Raw genomic sequence first — 22,413 nt, forward strand, 5'->3', positions numbered from 1 at the left:
ATAATTTTGAAATAAATTATTATATATATATATATCACACCTAGCAGTTCTAAGTAAATCTATTAGGTCATGAGGGGAGGAGAGTATGCTCGGAGAGAATAAAGTGATTCACTCCCAAATCCACAATTGAAGTATACCCCATGCATGGTTGCCTTTCACATGCTTCGATATAAGAAAGAAAGAACAATGTCTCAATTATAGTCATTGGCACTCTGCAAATCCCTTATGCATGTGGTCTGAGAAATATATAAACTCCCATGATGTTGCATTGATTAACATTTCAGAGAATAACATTTAACATATTTAGTAATTGCATGATACGCAATCAGGCCATGCGTCGCACGTCTTCATGAGTTGAATGTTCTGTTTGTAGTGTTGGGTTCTGTAAACATATTAGAATCAAATGAGATTTGCTGAAAATTGAGTTAAATGTTTTCTCTGCATTTTTCTGAAGGATTTGAAGCTCCAAACCCAATTGGAGGACACGAAACCCCGTTTCCCACATTACTATTACTAATCTGCCCTTTGGGAAGAATGAGTAAACTTTTAAAGTTTAAGTTCTTGATATGTTACACTAGTACAAAAAAGGTCATAGGCTACACCTGTAAAAGTGTTTTCGCTACACCTCTAACGGTGTAGCCTATGGCAGTGACGCTAAAAGGTAAGTCTTTCCGCGGCACCCGTTAGAATTTAATTTTCTTTTTTTTTTTAAATAAATACTTTTCGCGGCACCTGTAGCTTTGCAGGTGTCGCGAAAAGTAGTAAAATAATAATAAATAAATATTTTCCGTGGCACCAGTTCCGATACAGGTGCCGCGGAAAGCCTTTTTTTATTATTTATTTAATACTTTACACGGCACCTGTACCAGCAGGTGCCGCGTAAACCTTTTTTTTTAATATTCAATTTAAATTACAAATAATCCAATTTTTTGTATTAAAAACCTGCTCAGGATTTTCCAAATCATCCACCTCAACATCAAAATTTATAAACCTATATCTATTTTCTATTCACAAATATATATTTTCAAACTAATACATACATGACTAATGTCAAATTAATAACCAACACAAATAACAATTTTCAAACACATATTTAATTTTAAACCAACACATACTATTTAAAACCAACACAAACATTACCATCCACCAACACATTGAAACATCACCACAATTCACAATATCTTTCACAATTAATAATAAAAAACAACATGCATCACAATATAACAATAGACATAATCATGTTTATAAAACGAAATAAAGTCTAAACGCACTCTTCTAGAAAATATTTTGCCCACAACTCTCGAACTTCTTCTATTTCATTCATTGAGTATGTGGTATCTTCCAATGCCTACAAAACAAATTAATTAGGGTTATTAGTCAACATATTAATTTATAAATTATAGTTTAACTATACATATATATATAGCTCTATTTAAATTTCTTACCGTATCTAAACGATCAAGCATTGAACACTTGGTAACGATATCATACATGAATCGCATTGTGTTGTATCCACATTCAAAACCTCCGGGTTGTTGTAGACACTACAAATTATAGATATATATTACTTCATGTTAATATATAGCATATCACTTAAAACCATAAGAAAACACTAAGGTTAGTATCATATATATATACTTTTTTTTTTTTTTTGGAAAAGTATCATATATATATACTAAAACTTTAATTTTAACTTTATACCTTGCATTCCTTCCAAGTCATACTTCTAACACCCCATCCATTTGTTGGAACGGATCGAAATGCCCTATATTAATAATATAATAAACACTTATATCAATTTATAAATAACATAATAACATTTGATATACATATATTAATAATAAAGTTTTTACTTACATATTCATACTAGGTTTGACTTCAAGAGTGCGTCCACATTTCAAAGGATCAAATACATACACCGTTTTTAAGTTGATGCAAATCACGATCAACAACCAATGATTCCTACACTTACAAATATATTATAAAACACTTCAAATAAAGTTATTGAGTTATAGAAAATAGTATAATAAACGACTTACTCTTGATGATACGGTGCCAATATGAATTGTTGATCCTTATGTGTGTCCATAACATGAATCAAATATGATGTAACAGTTTCAGGATTTTTGTTAACCATATCCACTGAAATTTGTGTTGGACATGCAAACCCAATCGATGCTACTCCAAACTACTTACACAGACTATTCAAAAAGCTAAAAAATAACAAATCAACCAATTTCAATAAGCATAAATAACAAATGTATATAAAACAAATGAATAATTTGAAACTTACATCATAAACACTTGTATAACCGAGACATCTAACCAATTCATTGTTAGCAAATCCTTGATGTCCTCTAACATCACAAAAACACCATTGACATTTCCATGATGGAAGACTGTCGGGTCCAAATCCACATCAAGGTATTCCTTGTCACCAGGAAATGATGTCAAGGTCTTGACTAGCCGCTTGCAGTTTTTCCCCAAAAGCATAAACACATTTTCACCTACAATTGGGCCAAGTCTACGAGTAGCAGCAGCAGATAGATCAACACTTGGGTCTTTTATGGGCTTATTTTGTCTTGGTGACCTTATTTTGACATTTGCCTACCAATATAAAATTGTAATTATACTAATATTTAAAACATATCAATTGANCATAAAATTGTAATTATACTAATATTTAACTGAATTAATAACTAATATAAGAATGCATACCTCGTCCAACAGAACTAAATGAATAGGCCATTGTGTGTAAGTACCAACAACATCATTCAAAGTCTTATACTGCAACACTGGCACGGGGAGAGGACAATCCTCTACACCAATAACCACTTCATCTACCATGACTTTGACATGGTTAGGTAACACCGGCTGATTATGCACTGTGGTCTTAGCTGTAGTTGGGTAAGCCGTACCCTGTGCAACCACAAACATCTTGCCATCGAGACCACATTGTGCAAGGTAACACTTTTTTTTTGCTCTATTGTTAAAAATATAAAATATATATATGTTAGGTTTAAATTTAAAAGAAAATAATAGTTTGAAATTGAAATAATTTTTAATATTAAAAGAAAATAATAGTTTGAAATTGAAATAATTTTTAATATTACAAGAAAATAATAGTTTGAAATTGAAATAATTTTTAATATTACCTTAAAATAATAGTTTGAAATTGAAATAATTTTTAATATTACCTTAGTGGTTACTGGATATGCATCAACCGAATGACAGCTGCTTCGGGTCGGAGGTATATCACAAGGCGCAAAAACACTTTGAGGAGTGTCAGCTGAAACTCCTTGTGGAATTGGCTTGAGCTTGACATGTTCTTCATCAATATATTGAGTTGCTGAGTGAGCATGTCAATCTTGGGTTGCATCTCTAACAATGTAGCTTGCCTACACTGTTCCAACAACTTCTTTACCTCAAGAGTAGGCGTAACTCCACCCGATGTGTGCTGTTTCTGCTCTGATTTACCAAAAACTTGTCTGATACTCGAGTATGAACCAATTCCTCTCACAGTACCATGGCCACGTTTTTCCTCTGATGTACCAAGAGCCGATGTCAGTATGTCGTCACCCTCACTGGTGGACCATTCTTACCCTCACCCACATCATCAACATTTTTCCTTTTATAACGTGATGTCCCACACTTTGGACACACATGCAAGTCCTTGTATTCTTTCCAATACAGTATACAATCATTTGGGCATGCATGTANCTTTCCAATACAGTATACAATCATTTGGGCATGCATGTATCTTCTCAATGTCCATACCCAACGGACACAACAACTTCTTTGCTTCGTAAGTTGAATGTGGAAGTTCATTATCACTAGGACACAAGGAAACATGTCTTTTAGTAGTTCTAATAATCCCGTGAAACTCTTATCACTCCATCCATTCTTTGCTTTTAAATTATATAACTTAAGCAGATAACTTGGTATATTTAGTACACCCAGAGAACAAAGGTTTTTCAGCATTATCAAACAAACATCTAAACTCAAGAGGCATTTCACTAAAATCTCCCTGCACATCACTCATCATTTCATCTATTCGGTCATTAATTTCATCATCCTCATCATTGCTAACATGAGTTTCCTTATTCTCCTCGTTATCTGCCTAAGTTTGACTATTTGCTTGATTCTCACTCTCTACATGAGTTTCACTCTTACTAACACTTGTACTAGGAGGTAAGCTTTCACCATGCCATATCCATTGATTGTACCCTTCCTTAAAGCCACGACGTATCAAATGGTCCTTCACTACGTCAGAATTACGATATCTTCTCAAATTTTTACAATCACAGCACGGGCACGATATAAAATCCTCCGCCTTTTTGCTTTTATTTTTTTCAGCATATTGTATGAACTCTTGAACCCCTTGTATATATTTGACTATATTGCGTTTCTCATGCATCCAACTCCAATCCATATCTGTCAATTGACAATACTGTGAAGATCAGATATGGATACTTGATTATGGTTGCATTTAGAAACGATATTTATAACTAACTAATCCAAATCAATCTAATTCATCAAAATACTTAACTAACTAATCCAAATCAATCTAATTCATCAAAATACTTAACTAACTAATTCAAATCAATCTAATTCATCAAAATACTTACCTAACTAATTTAAATCAATCCAATTCATCAAAATACTTAACTCATCATCAAATTCAATCTAGCTAATTCATCAAAATATTAATATCTCTAAATACCTATTTAATCAAGTACCTAATTCATCAAAATATATACCTAGCTAACTAATAATTAAATTATTAATGTCTCTAAATACCTATTTAATCAAGTCTCTAATTTATCAAAATACTAATTTTCATAAAATATATTGTGCAATCATAAATATGAGAAAATAAATTTAAGAATGTATGCAATAATGAAGTTGTGTGTAATTTCATTTTCTTTAAAATGTAAAATTCTACATTCAAGTAGCTTTATTTCTCTCAAAATTTATATTAATAATATTCATTTTGTTAATTAATACTAGTTTATGTAATGTACTTAGATATAATATATTTTAAATTGTTTGCAAAACAAATAATTTATTTTCACAAATATTCAAATAGCCATAATATATAACACAAATTGTTTGCAAAATATTCATTTTAGTAAATTTATTTTAAAAAATCAAACACCAATATTCAAAATAAATCAACAAAGTTCATATATAACACAATAACCATAATATTCCNCTTTCCAATACAGTATACAATCATTTGGGCATGCATGTATCTTCTCAATGTCCATACCCAACGGACACAACAACTTCTTTGCTTCGTAAGTTGAATGTGGAAGTTCATTATCACTAGGACACAAGGAAACATGTCTTTTAGTAGTTCTAATAATCCCGTGAAACTCTTATCACTCCATCCATTCTTTGCTTTTAAATTATATAACTTAAGCAGATAACTTGGTATATTTAGTACACCCAGAGAACAAAGGTTTTTCAGCATTATCAAACAAACATCTAAACTCAAGAGGCATTTCACTAAAATCTCCCTGCACATCACTCATCATTTCATCTATTCGGTCATTAATTTCATCATCCTCATCATTGCTAACATGAGTTTCCTTATTCTCCTCGTTATCTGCCTAAGTTTGACTATTTGCTTGATTCTCACTCTCTACATGAGTTTCACTCTTACTAACACTTGTACTAGGAGGTAAGCTTTCACCATGCCATATCCATTGATTGTACCCTTCCTTAAAGCCACGACGTATCAAATGGTCCTTCACTACGTCAGAATTACGATATCTTCTCAAATTTTTACAATCACAGCACGGGCACGATATAAAATCCTCCGCCTTTTTGCTTTTATTTTTTTCAGCATATTGTATGAACTCTTGAACCCCTTGTATATATTTGACTATATTGCGTTTCTCATGCATCCAACTCCAATCCATATCTGTCAATTGACAATACTGTGAAGATCAGATATGGATACTTGATTATGGTTGCATTTAGAAACGATATTTATAACTAACTAATCCAAATCAATCTAATTCATCAAAATACTTAACTAACTAATCCAAATCAATCTAATTCATCAAAATACTTAACTAACTAATTCAAATCAATCTAATTCATCAAAATACTTACCTAACTAATTTAAATCAATCCAATTCATCAAAATACTTAACTCATCATCAAATTCAATCTAGCTAATTCATCAAAATATTAATATCTCTAAATACCTATTTAATCAAGTACCTAATTCATCAAAATATATACCTAGCTAACTAATAATTAAATTATTAATGTCTCTAAATACCTATTTAATCAAGTCTCTAATTTATCAAAATACTAATTTTCATAAAATATATTGTGCAATCATAAATATGAGAAAATAAATTTAAGAATGTATGCAATAATGAAGTTGTGTGTAATTTCATTTTCTTTAAAATGTAAAATTCTACATTCAAGTAGCTTTATTTCTCTCAAAATTTATATTAATAATATTCATTTTGTTAATTAATACTAGTTTATGTAATGTACTTAGATATAATATATTTTAAATTGTTTGCAAAACAAATAATTTATTTTCACAAATATTCAAATAGCCATAATATATAACACAAATTGTTTGCAAAATATTCATTTTAGTAAATTTATTTTAAAAAATCAAACACCAATATTCAAAATAAATCAACAAAGTTCATATATAACACAATAACCATAATATTCAAATCAACAAAGTTCATATATAACACAATAACCATAATATTCCAAATAATTTAGAAAAACAAAGAAATAAATCAAATATACAAATAAATAATTTAGAAAAACAAAGAAATAAATCAAATATACAAATAGAATTCGAAATAAATAAATAAATTAAATCAAATATACAAATAGAATTCGAAATAAATAAATAAATACACAATAAATTCGAAATAAATATCGAAATAAATAAATAAATACACAATAAATTCGAAATAAATACAGAAATAAATAAATAAATACACAATAAATTCGAAATAAATACAGAAATAAATAAATAAATACACAAATAAACAAATAAATACACAAATAAATAAATAAATACACAATAAATTCGAAATAAATACACAAATAAACAAATAAATACACAAATAAATAAATAAATACACAAATAAATAGAAATCATAAAAAAAATAAAAAAAATAAAAGGCATTACCGGGTGGAGGCCGCAATCCACTCGTCGTCGGCGAGAAGGGCGGTGGAGGCGGCCGTTATTGTCGTCGTCGGCGAGGAGAAGGCCGGTGGAGGCTGCCGGCGTCGTCGGCGAGGAGAAGAGGCGGCGACAATGGCGTCCAAGCTGCAATGGAGGAGAAGACACGGCGCCGTAGATCTGTAACTGCAATGGATCGGAAGAGGACGGACGGCAGCGGCAATGGCGTGAGAGGATGGAGGCCGGCGACGGCGGCGGCAGTTCGTTGCGGCGATGGAGCGGAGTTCGGCAGTTCGGGATCTTGTTTTGTCGATGAGTTTGGAGTTCACTCGTTCCAGATCTGGAGCGCTTCTTTTGTCTTTTTGTGGGTCGGTTTTACGCGGCACCTGTACCTAGAGGTGCCGCGTAAAGTAAAGTATTATTTTATTATTTAACTTTACGCGGCACCGACAGATTACAGGTGCCGCGTAAAGTTAAATAATAAAATAATATTTTACTTTACGCGGCACCTGGTCTCTTTGGGTGCTGCGTAAAGTTTGGGATCAATCAAATACACTACACCTGTTTGAACAGGCGCAGTGTAAAGTGATGCTTATATGGTCAATTTTGTACTAGTGTTAGCCGGAATAGCCAGCCGGGAGCTCTATTGTCAGTTTGCCGTTCAGCGTCGTCTATGAATCAAAGATTTCCAATCTCTCCCTAGACTTTACATCCGCTTCCAGATTAGTTACTTGATTTTGAGCCTAGACCAACCTGTGTAACCCGTTCATTTCACACATTGCACCATCCTTGCCCAAATCTTGCACACAACCACTTCACCATTTTAACTCCAATCTATCATTCAACACACACAAATTAATCACAAGTGACACACAATCATTCACCAAATCTTTCAGAAAAGTCCAAACAAAAGAAAAACTCTGTCTGGTAAGTTTCACGTACTCTACTACCTCGTACATAATCATAGGAGATTTCATCATCCAGACGTGCTATCCTGATTTGTAGTAATCTGGAAACTCATCCAACTCGTTTTCATATAGCCTCCATTTAAACTGCACTTGGAAATGCAATTGAAAAACTAATGTACCCATACATTAAGGGTGTGTTTGGAAACCAAGAAAAATGACTTCCAGAAAATATTTACTGGAAATTGAGTCATTTTCCAAAAAATATTTTCATTTTTAGTGTTTGATTGTATTCTAGAAAGCTATCTTTATGTGTTTGGTTCATTTTGTAGAAAATGAGCAAAATTGTAACTTTCAACTTCTATTTTCAAGTTTTCACAAAAAGTAACACTACAATAGTACAATATATAGAGATCATTTCATCATTCATTCTACATACATATAATAAAACTTGTCCCCCCTTTTTTCTCTCTCTCTCTAAAACTTCTCTGTCAAGGTCTCTTTTTCTTCTTCTATAACCCCTTTGATTTGACTATTACCAACTTGTGTTTGATTAGAATTGCACACATTTTTGGTTATTTTACAAACAAAAGCAGAGAATTTTGGGAAGATTTCACCATGTGGCGGGATGCCATTCGGTTGAGTTTCAAGTCTCCTTTCTTCTCCTATGAGGGTCAAAGCTTTAGCACACGCTTCCTCAATGGCAGCATAGCCTTCGCCTGCATTTCCACCTTANAAATAAATAAATAAATACACAAATAAACAAATAAATACACAAATAAATAAATAAATACACAATAAATTCGAAATAAATACACAAATAAACAAATAAATACACAAATAAATAAATAAATACACAAATAAATAGAAATCATAAAAAAAATAAAAAAAATAAAAGGCATTACCGGGTGGAGGCCGCAATCCACTCGTCGTCGGCGAGAAGGGCGGTGGAGGCGGCCGTTATTGTCGTCGTCGGCGAGGAGAAGGCCGGTGGAGGCTGCCGGCGTCGTCGGCGAGGAGAAGAGGCGGCGACAATGGCGTCCAAGCTGCAATGGAGGAGAAGACACGGCGCCGTAGATCTGTAACTGCAATGGATCGGAAGAGGACGGACGGCAGCGGCAATGGCGTGAGAGGATGGAGGCCGGCGACGGCGGCGGCAGTTCGTTGCGGCGATGGAGCGGAGTTCGGCAGTTCGGGATCTTGTTTTGTCGATGAGTTTGGAGTTCACTCGTTCCAGATCTGGAGCGCTTCTTTTGTCTTTTTGTGGGTCGGTTTTACGCGGCACCTGTACCTAGAGGTGCCGCGTAAAGTAAAGTATTATTTTATTATTTAACTTTACGCGGCACCGACAGATTACAGGTGCCGCGTAAAGTTAAATAATAAAATAATATTTTACTTTACGCGGCACCTGGTCTCTTTGGGTGCTGCGTAAAGTTTGGGATCAATCAAATACACTACACCTGTTTGAACAGGCGCAGTGTAAAGTGATGCTTATATGGTCAATTTTGTACTAGTGTTAGCCGGAATAGCCAGCCGGGAGCTCTATTGTCAGTTTGCCGTTCAGCGTCGTCTATGAATCAAAGATTTCCAATCTCTCCCTAGACTTTACATCCGCTTCCAGATTAGTTACTTGATTTTGAGCCTAGACCAACCTGTGTAACCCGTTCATTTCACACATTGCACCATCCTTGCCCAAATCTTGCACACAACCACTTCACCATTTTAACTCCAATCTATCATTCAACACACACAAATTAATCACAAGTGACACACAATCATTCACCAAATCTTTCAGAAAAGTCCAAACAAAAGAAAAACTCTGTCTGGTAAGTTTCACGTACTCTACTACCTCGTACATAATCATAGGAGATTTCATCATCCAGACGTGCTATCCTGATTTGTAGTAATCTGGAAACTCATCCAACTCGTTTTCATATAGCCTCCATTTAAACTGCACTTGGAAATGCAATTGAAAAACTAATGTACCCATACATTAAGGGTGTGTTTGGAAACCAAGAAAAATGACTTCCAGAAAATATTTACTGGAAATTGAGTCATTTTCCAAAAAATATTTTCATTTTTAGTGTTTGATTGTATTCTAGAAAGCTATCTTTATGTGTTTGGTTCATTTTGTAGAAAATGAGCAAAATTGTAACTTTCAACTTCTATTTTCAAGTTTTCACAAAAAGTAACACTACAATAGTACAATATATAGAGATCATTTCATCATTCATTCTACATACATATAATAAAACTTGTCCCCCCTTTTTTCTCTCTCTCTCTAAAACTTCTCTGTCAAGGTCTCTTTTTCTTCTTCTATAACCCCTTTGATTTGACTATTACCAACTTGTGTTTGATTAGAATTGCACACATTTTTGGTTATTTTACAAACAAAAGCAGAGAATTTTGGGAAGATTTCACCATGTGGCGGGATGCCATTCGGTTGAGTTTCAAGTCTCCTTTCTTCTCCTATGAGGGTCAAAGCTTTAGCACACGCTTCCTCAATGGCAGCATAGCCTTCGCCTGCATTTCCACCTTAGCTTTCTCCAACCCATCTCTAGCCATCCTACTTAATTATGCTATGCGTAACCCTCACCTGCATTAATCAAACAAAAATTTCTTGAATTGGATTAATTAATAATGTTCAAAATCATAATAAAGCTTCCATAACCAATGATTATGCCAAATTTATTTTGTTTTAGCTTACCAAGTGTTCTAGCTTTGATGCTAAAGGCATGAATCCTCGTTTGATCATTATCATTACGAATTGTGGACTGGTGGATGACCGGGTAACTAATACAAAAACAAAATACTTTGTCTCTAGTTTAATATTATTTACTTCTTTATTGTATTAGTTTTTAAATTTTTTTTTTTGAGTGGTGCCTATTCAACCATATTTAATTTTTAACACAAGTTCTTGGATTTGTACAATTTCATATATGCACTACCAATTAATTTGATGAGCATTACCCATGCATAGTTGCCTTGTACATGCTTCGATACAAGAAGGCAATTCAAGAACAACACTGCCCCAACACGAGTATTATCCATGTAGCCAAATAGAAAAACTTCAGGGGTAATCCATGGAGATTGAAGATAGGAATAATTTTGACTTTTAGAAAAAGTTGAAAAAGCTAATTGCCCATTCAACTATTCCAACAAGCTCTTGCGATCCACTGAGCACTAAGGTCAACCAAAATTGATCAAACCAGCTAGTAAATAGCTTATCAGCTATAAATTTATTGTAACTAAATTTTCAAATTTTTTTTATAAAAAAAAGAAACACAAAAAAATGTCCTCAAATTCATTTAAGAAATGTTCAATTGATGCACACGCATAGCACTATTCTTGCACTCCAAGTTGACATGTTTTGTATATTGTTTCGAGTATGAAAGAAGATATAGCTTTTGTGATACTTTATGGTGTGACAATCATTAATCTGTGCAATTTATTTATAGCTCGTTAGAGACCAAATAAGATTTTGATATTAGTAAGTGTCTTTGCATGAGAAACCCAATAAAGAAAACAAATTAATTGAAAATAAAATTTCCAAATTTGAATTGATTTCATTGCATTGATTTATATTATTTTAAATGCCATTTGAGAATTTTTTTTTTAATTCCATTTGTATTACCTTTTTGGATCAAATATTTAAAAGTAATTTTGGATTTAGTCAGTTTAATAATTTTCAAATTCTTCTTTTACAAAAACACAAAAAATATCTTCAAATTTTTTTTGGGAAACTTCAATTGATGCACACACTCAGCACCATCCTTGCACAAATCTTGCATTGAACTACATACACACCATGAGTTTGTCAAATTTATGAAATTTTTGTTTGCCTAAAACACATGTCAGTATATACGACTTGTGTTTCTCCCAACATACGACAAAAGCAAGTGGAACTTTATTCTTGATACCTCCCAGACCCTTGTGAGAGTAGATTGACATATATGCAGCAAACAGGAATGTTGCTTAGCTTCATACCGCTCATTCAATTCTTCTCAGACTCAAAACCCTCTTGTCCTTCCCCATAGAGTGTAGACTAAAGCTATTGAGGGTGACCTATAATCCCGTCCTGATCCAGAAGCCTGTGGTGTGGGAATAGAATTCACCTAAACGGGAAGTACGTACAGAATGAGTTGTAGGTTACTTAAGTACTGTGAAACCATAGATTATGAAGGCATCTGATGCGAGAAGCTGAGGGACGACGAAGCCAACCAGAGAAGACAAAGAAGTGGACATGGCTTCGTTTGGACCGCAACACTCAACGGTACTAGTCGTATCTTTGTACTGGGCTCTAAGCTCTGATTTTGTGGGTCTACATCACATCACCAACTTCGTTCATTGAAGTAGTTTTCAATGCCTAAACTTTAATAAAATTTTGATGGAAAATATTATTTGTACTCTCAATTTTTACTTACAACTTTTACTTCCTTTTCACAAATTTTGGATGTAAATAATTTTTTTTAGACCAACAAGATGAAAATATTATTCATGCTTGCCACATCAGGGAGTATAATTAATAGTGTAGAATTTGAGACTCCCCATAGTAGAACTCAATTTTGATTTCAGTTTATGATGAACTTACAAGTAGTACGTACGTATATGAATACAGAAATGCAAAAAGCACTTGCGTTTGCTGTTGGATTTTAGGTAAAAAAAAAAAAAATGAATTTCAGAAAATTTGACAAACTCAAGTGACACTAATTGTGTATCTAAGGCAAAATTTAAAAGTCGGGTTCACCTTGCAAGGTGGATCCGGATCCACATAATCAATTTGCCATCAATGGGCAATCCTAAGAGAATCTATCTGGGTACCAATTCAACTCTCCACCATTCTATTGCAGTGATTAAAGGTCATTTGCAAAACTTATCATTTCCAAATCTAGACAACCCATCAAAGTCTGCTACTTGAATAGAACACAAGGGCAACCAAATCAGTGGTTCTTTTGTGGTTTTTTGGAGAGAAAAAAACTTAAGGTTGGTTAAGGAAAAGGAACTTGATTTCTTTTATGTGCAATAATCATTTCACAATAGCAGATTTAACAGCACCTAAACACATTAATCTTATCCTGAAACACCACACACACACCCTTTCACTTATCTGCAATGATATAAGTATACGGTGCCGGGAGAAAAAAAAAATGAAGCAGACAATAGAAACCCGCACCAATTAAAGTTTATATATAAAGAACAGTAGATAATCATGTCTCATGAAACATAAAAACTCATAATTAATTAACAGCAAAAGGCAGCAGCTAGTGAAATGAGAAAGCTAAGGAATTAACATATAAAATCATTGAGCCCTAAAAAGCAGTGGGGTGGATGGGACAGTTTAATTAATAATCATAAAAAACCAGAGCATAAATATTTCACTAACAGCAAAGCTAATTTCGCATTTTAGATACAGTTCTTCAAAGCTAAATAAACCTTTAGAAACACATCCAAATAAAACAGAAACAAGAAAAATAACAATAAGTATTAGGAAATGTTCAATAGATGCACACGCACAGCACTATTCTTGCACTCCAAGTTGCACTTAACGGCCACTTTGGCTACTTGGCTGTTGTTGTTTTATTTGTGAGACTAGATTGGCAGCAAACAGTAGTGTTGCTTGGTAGTTGGTACTGCTCATTCTTATTTTCCACAAGCTCAAAATCCTCCCCCATTGAATTAGACTGAAGCTGTTGAGGGTGACTTGTAATCCCTGATCCAGAAGCCTGTGGTGTGTTAGCATGAGGCTATGGGAATTCACCTGAATTGGAAATACATAATGAGTTTAATGTAGAAGTTTTCACATGTCTAAACTTTAATGCATAAAATTTTGATTTGAGTTAATGTTTTAAACTTTCCAGTAGTATTTAAACTTTAATACTAGCATGACAGCATGAAGTTTATTTTTTTTAGACAACTTTAATACTAGAAATGCAAGTATGTTCTCATATTTGTATGACAAACGCAAGTCGTATTTGTGTTTGTTGTATTTTAGATGAAAAAAAGAAAAAGAATTTTATAAATTTGACAAACTCTGGGGAGAGTTGCATTTTTATTAGAAACCTCAAGTCTCAAATGAGTTTTCCTCCTTTTTTTTTTTGTCTAAATTTTAAAAGTTGTCCATATGTGTCCATTCCTCATGCACACTCGACAACTTTAATTTTGATGCTAAAGGCATGAATCCTCGATCATGATGTTGGACCATATTTAAATTTTAATATATACATCGTCTCGGATTAGTATAATTTTGAAATAAATTAGTATATATATATATATATATATATATATATATATATATATATATAATTACCATGCATCCCAATCTATGTAGATCTATTAGGGAGATTACGTTCCAAGATGATAATGCAATACGCTCCCAAACCTACAATTGAAGAAGAATGAGCGCATTGCCAATTTGACAAGCTAGCATTATCAATGTTCACTCTGCACATGTTTTGATACAAGAATTCAAGAATAACACTACGCCAATTGTAGGCACTATGCAAATACCTAATGTGATCTAAAAAATATAGTCTCACCGTGTTGTTCGACGTGTCAAGGAATAACACTCCATCTAGTAATTGCATGATACACAGTCAAGTCATGTATTGCGCGTCTTCATTAGTTGAATGCTCTGTCACTGGTACTAGGTTATGTTAGACATTTCGAGATCAAAGTGCCGAAAATTGAGTTATTGTTAGGCCTAATACTGAAGAGGTCTATGGCATATGTCACACCTGAAAGCTGAAATTGTCCTCAAATTCTTTTAGGGAATCATCAATTGACGCACGCACACAGCACCATCCTTGCAAATCTTGAATTGAACTTCATACTGGCTGAGCCAGCATGTGGGCAGTGGTGGCAGCTGCCCCCACTGCCCAAAATTATACAACTTCTCACAATATCACCCTTGAGGGCATGAACTATCGGCATGAACTATAAATGTTAGTTTCAATAGTTTATTCAATTGTTTTTCTATAATTTTCCTAATTTTTTGTTTCTCCTAATTTTTTATTTTTGTTTTTGCCTTAATTTCTCTAATTTTGAAGTTTTCCTAATTCAACTGATACTAGTTGTTGTCCTAGATTTTGCTCTAATTTTCCTAAATTTGTATTTTTTTATTAGTAGTTGTTGCGTGCCGGAGTTGCTGATGTGATTCATTGCCCAATTCATTCGGTTTGATATGATTCATTGATTTGCTAATTAGTTATTAGTTAGTTACTAATTACTTAATATGTGGATCAGTAATTACTAATTAGATATTTTGTATTTGTTGATTCTGCTTATGTTTATGTTGATTTGCTAATTAGTGACTTGTTGATTATGCTTATGTTGATTTGCTAATTAGTGATTTGCTTATGTTATTTGTTATTTGTTGAACAGTATTATTCGTATTTTATATTTAGTAGTTGAACCTTGTATTTGAACATTTTTAAATTCATTTTATCTTTGCTTTTTCGTCACCACTCAACTTCACAAATGTTGTGCTTGTCAAATTTTGAAATCTTTTTTTTTTTTTTTTTGCCTGAAATACATGTTAGTATATACAACTTGCATTTCTCATATGTATTACGGCACACGACAAACGCAAGTGGCACTTTCCTTTTATTCTTGGTACCTCTTTGACCCTTGACCATTTTGGCTACTTGGCCATTGTAATTGTTGCTGTATTTGTGAGAGTAGATTGGCATGCAGCAAACAGTAGTGTTGTTTAATACCGCTCATTCTTATTTTCCTCATACTGAAAATATTGTTGTCCTGCCCCATAGAATGCAGACTGATGCTGTTGAGGGTGACCTATAATCCCGGTTGTAATAGGACGGGATCGCGTCACAAGCCTACGAATAAGACTCAAGTGGCGAGCTGGAGGGATGGGAGAGTTTGATGATGTAGCAGAGAATGATAGCCAGGGAACTTAATGAAAATGCTGAAGCTTTTCTTGAGTGCCTCTTCTCTCGATCTTTCATTTAAATACTAGCAGAAAGAATATATCCTAGAAAACAAGAACGAAAACCAATAGTAACGTTAACAAACAAGGAAATAGGAATAGGGAATATTTATATTGAAAATGTCCTAAGCTGTCACCTTTTTCTTCCTCTTGTGATAAGTTCTACCAATGAAGGCATCACCGGCATGCAGATCAGAAGCCTGTGGTGTGCATGTTAGCATGAAGTTGGGAATTGAATTCACCTGAATAGGAAGTACAGAATGAGTTGTAGGTTGTAGGCTAAAGTATTGTCCCACACATTATGGAGGCATCTAATGCAAGAAGCTGAGGAACAAAGTAGTGGACCGCAACACATCTTTATCTTCGCACTGGGCTATGAGTAGAAGCTGAGGTTCTCGTCTTCCCTATGATTGTAGATGTAAAGAAGAAAACAAGGAACAAGTTGGCTAAGGTGATGTCGTATATTGAATGTAAACTCCAACAATCCCCCACACATTCAATCTTGATGCGCGCGTGAGAAGCTTTCTTTCCCTTATCTCTTTTCTTTTGCAAGATTTATGTTTATTACTTGTGTTTTTGTGTTCTTTATGCTATTTAATCATGAGTGGTTAGTTTATGGGCTAGAGTTAGGATTTTATTATCTATTTTGATGCTTAAGTTGTGATTATTGTGAAAAAGGGGAAGAACCCTAACCTACGGTTCATGTGTTTCAGTGTTTGAGTTGGGTCTTTAATCTATCTTGCAATAGTTGATGCATAGCAATTGTTGTTTGTGTTTGGAAAGTCTCTCATCTCAATGCATAGAACTTGGGTTGATACACCATGGGAATGGGGCAACCTTTGTTCTAATCCTTGTGGAAATTTGGATTTATTAGTGCTAGCCTCTAGAACCTAGGTAAATTGTTCTTTCCTCAAACATAAGTGTTAAAGCATCTAGATGGTAATGCCCCTAACTTGAGTCCTATTTCATTATTTTGTATTTATCTAGTGTTTATATGTGTTTGTTCTACCTTATTATCGTTTGTTTAGTTTTTTGTTGATTTCCTTGTGCTAGTGCCACTAGTGCCTAGTTTTGTGATTGCATATTGCGTGCCATAACCCCCAATCCTCAGCGGAACGACATTTCACACCCGTACACTCACCATCACTCATTTTTGCTACACATCAGTATGCAGCACTATTTTCAGCATAGCCCACAAATACGGCGTGTTTGGTTCGCACATGGGAATCGGAATCGGTATGAGTATCAAATACTTGGTAAGGGTAATGAGTTTTGGTGAAAGTATTTTGCGTATTTAGTGGTAGGGTGGAATGTGAATGATTATTAATAGTTGGGGAAGAAAGGAGGAAGGGAAATGAGATCCTTATTTTATTAGGGTATGAATTTTCCAATTAATGGGGTATTCCAAATCCATAATAGTATTCTAAAAACCTATCAACCAAACAATAACAATCACTTTGATACTCATACCTTATGCCTAAACCCACCAACTAAACCCACACTTTGATACCATTTGCTCCCAGGTGCAATCCTTGGTCTCGTTCATTTTGTTTTGAAATTATGCCCAGGATTCAGGTAATTTTTCTACAAGAGCATAGCAGGTTTGCAGCATATCACTCACCAGGATGCCTTCAGACACAACGTCAGACACCAAGTTCTCGTACTCATGGATCTGGTCTATGATCAGTGTTGTATCAACCATCTTGTAGCTAATCCAGCGCCCGACTGCAAACTTCTTGCGGGCTCCGTCATCAGCACCATACTTCTTCTTCAGCATGTCCGAGATAGTCTTCGCGGACTTGTACACTGCAAATATGTCTAACAGATTGTCAGACATGTAGTGTAGCAGAGAAAACATACACCTAACTCAATTTTTAGCACCTCGCATTAGATCTTGACATTTCTACCAAACTCAACACTATAGACAGAACATTCAAGTCATTAAGACATGCGATGCAGGGGCCTGATTGCGTATCATGCAATTACAAAATAGGTGGAATATTGTTCGAACAATGTAACATGCATGGTGGGACTTTATATATGTTTCTTAGACAACATGCATAAGGGATTTTCATAATGCCAACATTTAGAGTTGGGACAGTGTTGTTCTTGCTTTCATGTATCAAAGCATGTGCAAGGCAACTATAGGGTATGCTCGTCGTCAAATTGGTGGTGCTCTCATTCTACTTCAATTGTGGGGTTGGGAGTGCATTACTTTATTCTTTCTGGCATACTCTTCCTCCTTTAGGACGTAATAGATTTATCTAGCACTGCTAGGTGTGTGTGTGTATACATATACACACACACACACACAAACTAATTTATTTCAAAGTGGAGTTTGTGCATGATTTCAAGGTGTGTTCAATTGCTTGAATGTTGGGTGCAAGATTTGGAGGGTTTCAGTGCAAGATTTGTGCAATGATGGTGCAGTTTGTGCATCAATGGAAGATTCCCTAAAAGAATATGAGATTTTTTTAGAGAGAGGGAAAATTTGAAGATTTAGGTGCAAGAATTTGATGATAGGGTTATGTCTTACATTGAACTAGTACCAGGTTTTGATGGATTGTCTAGATTGGAAATGATATATTTGGACTGATCTTTGATCACTGCAATGGTAGAGAGATGGTGGCTAGAGACCCATTCTTTCCAAGTTCTATTATTTGGAGAAGTCACCATCACATTGCGCATTGATGGCATGGCAGTTGCAAGATGTTTCCAAATGCAAACAAAAGATGAGTCGTGTGACATATGTAGTCATGACCACCTCTACATTATTGTTTCCAAACCCTTAGTGTTTAGTGGATCGAAAGAGCTTATTGGAATAGCTGAATGGGGCAATTAGCTTTTTTCAACTTTTTCTAAAAGTCAAAATTATTCCTATCTTCAATCTTATGGATTACCCCTGAAGTTTGTCCATATTTGGCAAACCAAGGTGTTCATCTTCATCCCCAAAACACAAAATACACGACATAAAAAAATTTTCTTTACAAATTAAACGTAAAGAAAAAAATAATGGAAATTCCTATCAACCCAAGTCAAGAAACAAGCTAACCCAACAAGGAGATCATCTTCATGGTCAAAACTCATAACACAAAACAATCCTATATTTTTAAATTTACAAATTAAAATAAAATAAAAAATCAACAACAACCAACTCGAGTCAAGAAATGAGTTAACCCACAATCATCATCTCCAATCATCAGTTCTTCATCTTCAATTCTCACCGTCGACTAGTTCTAAACTCACAATCCCTAACCAATGCTATCAATACCACCTTTGCTAATTTCTTTGCCCTTTTTTCTCCTCTAACTCTCGTTGTCTTCTTCACCTTTGATTCGTTACAGAGACAAATATTGTGGGTAGGGATTTACTATTTGCTATCTAATGGCAAATTACTGTATGGACCACGGTCCAAAATAATTTTGCTTTGATGTTAAAAAAAAAATCTTTATTCTGCATATTTGTTAGAATAATGAACATTTTGAGGTAAGACCGTAAGATAATGTATTTTATGAGTTACAATAACATACTTTATATGTTAGAATTATGTGCTTTATGTTTGATTAATGAAATTTATGGATAAGATAATGTATTTTATGAGTTAGAATGATGTGGTGTTCAATTTTTTCCACTGTCAATTCTTCACCACCAGGGGAAAGAATGATGTGAGAAGAGTAATGCAATTCACTCATTAAAAATATGAAGGATGAGAAGAGTAATGCAAGTCACTCAATCTAATTTTACAAGGTTGTGGGATCTGTAAATTCATAGGACTGCACACAAAAATTTAGATTTGGTTACTGTTAATTCCTCACCATCAGGGGAAAGGATGATGTTGAGTGGGTCGGTTAGGCCAGGCCTAATGAGATTATCACAATCGTTATATGTGCAGTGGATCAACGTGATACGCTACAAATATGCATATATTGTCAAATAAATTTGTAATAGAATTAATTTCTGAAAGATTGAGTGAATAATTGTGTTTGAGTTGTGATTAATTTGTGTGTTGAATGATAGATTGGAATTAAATTGGTGAAGTACTTGGGTGCAAAATTTGGGCAAATATGGCGCATGCACGGTGTAAAATGAAAGGGTTACACTGGCTGCGTGTTTTCCAGTTGGGTTTGGAGCTTCAAATCGTTCTGTAAAATGCAGAGATAACACCTAACTCAATTTTCGGCACCTCTCTTTTGATCATGACATGTCTACGGAATCTGATACTACAGACAGAGCATTAAAACTCATGAAGACGTGCGACGCATGGCCTGAGTACCTATCATGCAATTACGTACTAAGTGGAATCTTATTTCCTAACATGTTGACCAATGCAACATGGTGTGACTATGTATGTTTCTTAGACCACATAAGGGATTTGTAGAGTGCCAACGACTATGTGGGTAATGCTCGTGCTGGGGCAGTGTTTTTCATGAATTGTCTTGTATCGAAGCATGTGCAAGGCAACAATGCATGGGTAATGCTTGTCAAATTGGGGGTGCCCTCATTCTATTAATTCAATCGTGAGTTTGGGAACGTATCGCTTTATTCTCTTTGAACATACTCTCTCTCTTAGGACCTAATAGATTGACCTAGATCTGCATATATGAGATTGTACTAATGACCTTGTATTAAAACTTAAATATGGTTGGTTATGGAAGCATTATTATGATTCTGAACATTATTAATTAGTCCAATTCAAGAAATTTTTGTTTGATTAATGCAAGTGAGGGTTATGCATAGCATAATTAAGTAGGATGGCTAGAGATGCTTTGGAGAAAGTTGGAAATACAGGTGAATGCTATATATGCTTTGGAGAGTTTGCCAAATTTTTTAAAATGTTTTTTTTAAAACTTAAAATACAACAAACACAAGTACAACTTCCATTTCTCATTCAGGTGAATTCTCAGCTTCATGTTAGCATGCACACCACAAGCTTCTAGATCAGGCCCGAATTTCAGATCACCCTCAACAGCTTCACTCTACATTCTATGAGGAAGGACAAGGGTTTTGATTCTGAAGAAAATAAGAATGAGCGATATCAAGCCAAGCAACTAACAACTGTTTGCTGCAAGCCCAGTAACAACAACCAAGTAGCCAAAGCACTAGTCAAGGGTCAGGGAGCTATCAAGAATAAAGTTCCAGATAAAAGAGAGGAGGGAAGATAGAAGAGGACAATTGAGAAAAAAATAAATAAATTCTGACCAAAAATAATTTCTTTATGCACCCAGCTGGCACGTGAATTGCACGCGTTGGGGCAGATTTTCCCACACGTAAGAGTGGCGCAGTTGCTTTCATTTGTTTCCCCATTCAGTAGGCCAAACAAAATTTTGGATTTGTTGTACGAGTAAAAGCAACTATAATAAAAACACAAAACATTGAATCACTTCCCAGGTGCGTCCATAATGTATAGTTCCATTGTACTTCAAAAACCTACAACTCATTCTGTATGTACTTGCCAGGTGAATTCAATTCCTAGACTTATGCTAGCATGCACAACATAGGCTTTTGGATTTGGCGGGGATTACAGGTCACCCTTAACAGCTTCAGTCTACATTTTGTGGGGCAGGACAAGAGGATTTTGAGATTGAGGAAAATATGAATGAGCTGTTTCACGCAACATTATTGTTTGCTGCATGCCAATCTATACTCTCACAAATGTAGCAACAACAGCCAAGTAGCCAATGTACTAGTCAAGGGTCGGGGAGATATCAAGAATAAAGTTCAATGTAGAAGAGAGGAGGGAAAATAGAAGAGCAAAATTGAGAAAAATAAAAACAAATTCTGACAAAAAAAAATAGTTTCTTTATGCACCCAACTGGCCCATGAACTGCACGCACCCTACTTGGTTGCAGATTTTCCAACACGCGAGAGTGGCCCAGTTTGAAGATAATTAAAGAAGATTAGAACCGTTATGAATTTCTGTAATATAATATTTTCTGTAAAATATTCGTTGTTCAGTAATCTGATTAAAATCGCCACAATGCAGATAATTAAAGAAGATTAGAACCGTTATTTTCTCTTCTCCCAAAAGGTTGAATCCCAAAACCCCAAGGACCCAACCCTGGCCTGACAAAGCATCTGTGAGGATGTAAATTATGGTAACTCAACTGAACACAGAAGTTAGATCTTTACTAACTGCGCACAAGGATGGTGCAGTTTGTGCATTAATGGAAGATTCCCTAAAAGATTATGAGTTTTGTTTTTCTAGAGAGGGAACATTTTGAGGATTTGGGTGCAAGAATTTGATGATAGGGTTATGACTTACATTGGACTGGTAGGCTTTGATGGATTATATAGATTGGAAATGATATATTTGGATTGGTCTTTAATTTGATCACTGCAATGTTGGAGATATGGTGGCTAGAGACCCATTCTTTCCAATTGCCATTATT

The 22,413-nt window shown here is 34.5% G+C and overlaps 1 protein-coding gene across 1 annotated transcript; it reads right to left on the reverse strand.

The window, feature by feature from the left end:
- Positions 1 to 1,261: 1,261 nt before the first annotated feature.
- Positions 1,262 to 2,937, reverse strand: LOC116029872. The gene is made up of 6 exons (XM_031271915.1): positions 2,719 to 2,937; positions 2,294 to 2,607; positions 1,858 to 1,962; positions 1,702 to 1,765; positions 1,446 to 1,544; positions 1,262 to 1,348 (listed from the first exon to the last, which is right to left on the reverse strand). The coding sequence occupies exons 1-6, from the start codon at positions 2,935 to 2,937 to the stop codon at positions 1,262 to 1,264; spliced, it is 888 nt and encodes a 295-aa protein (XP_031127775.1).
- Between the last annotated feature and the right edge of the window lie 19,476 nt (positions 2,938 to 22,413).

The sequence above is a fragment of the Ipomoea triloba genome, chromosome 9 (genome assembly GCF_003576645.1).
Source record: "Ipomoea triloba cultivar NCNSP0323 chromosome 9, ASM357664v1".
NCBI lineage: Eukaryota > Viridiplantae > Streptophyta > Magnoliopsida > Solanales > Convolvulaceae > Ipomoea > Ipomoea triloba.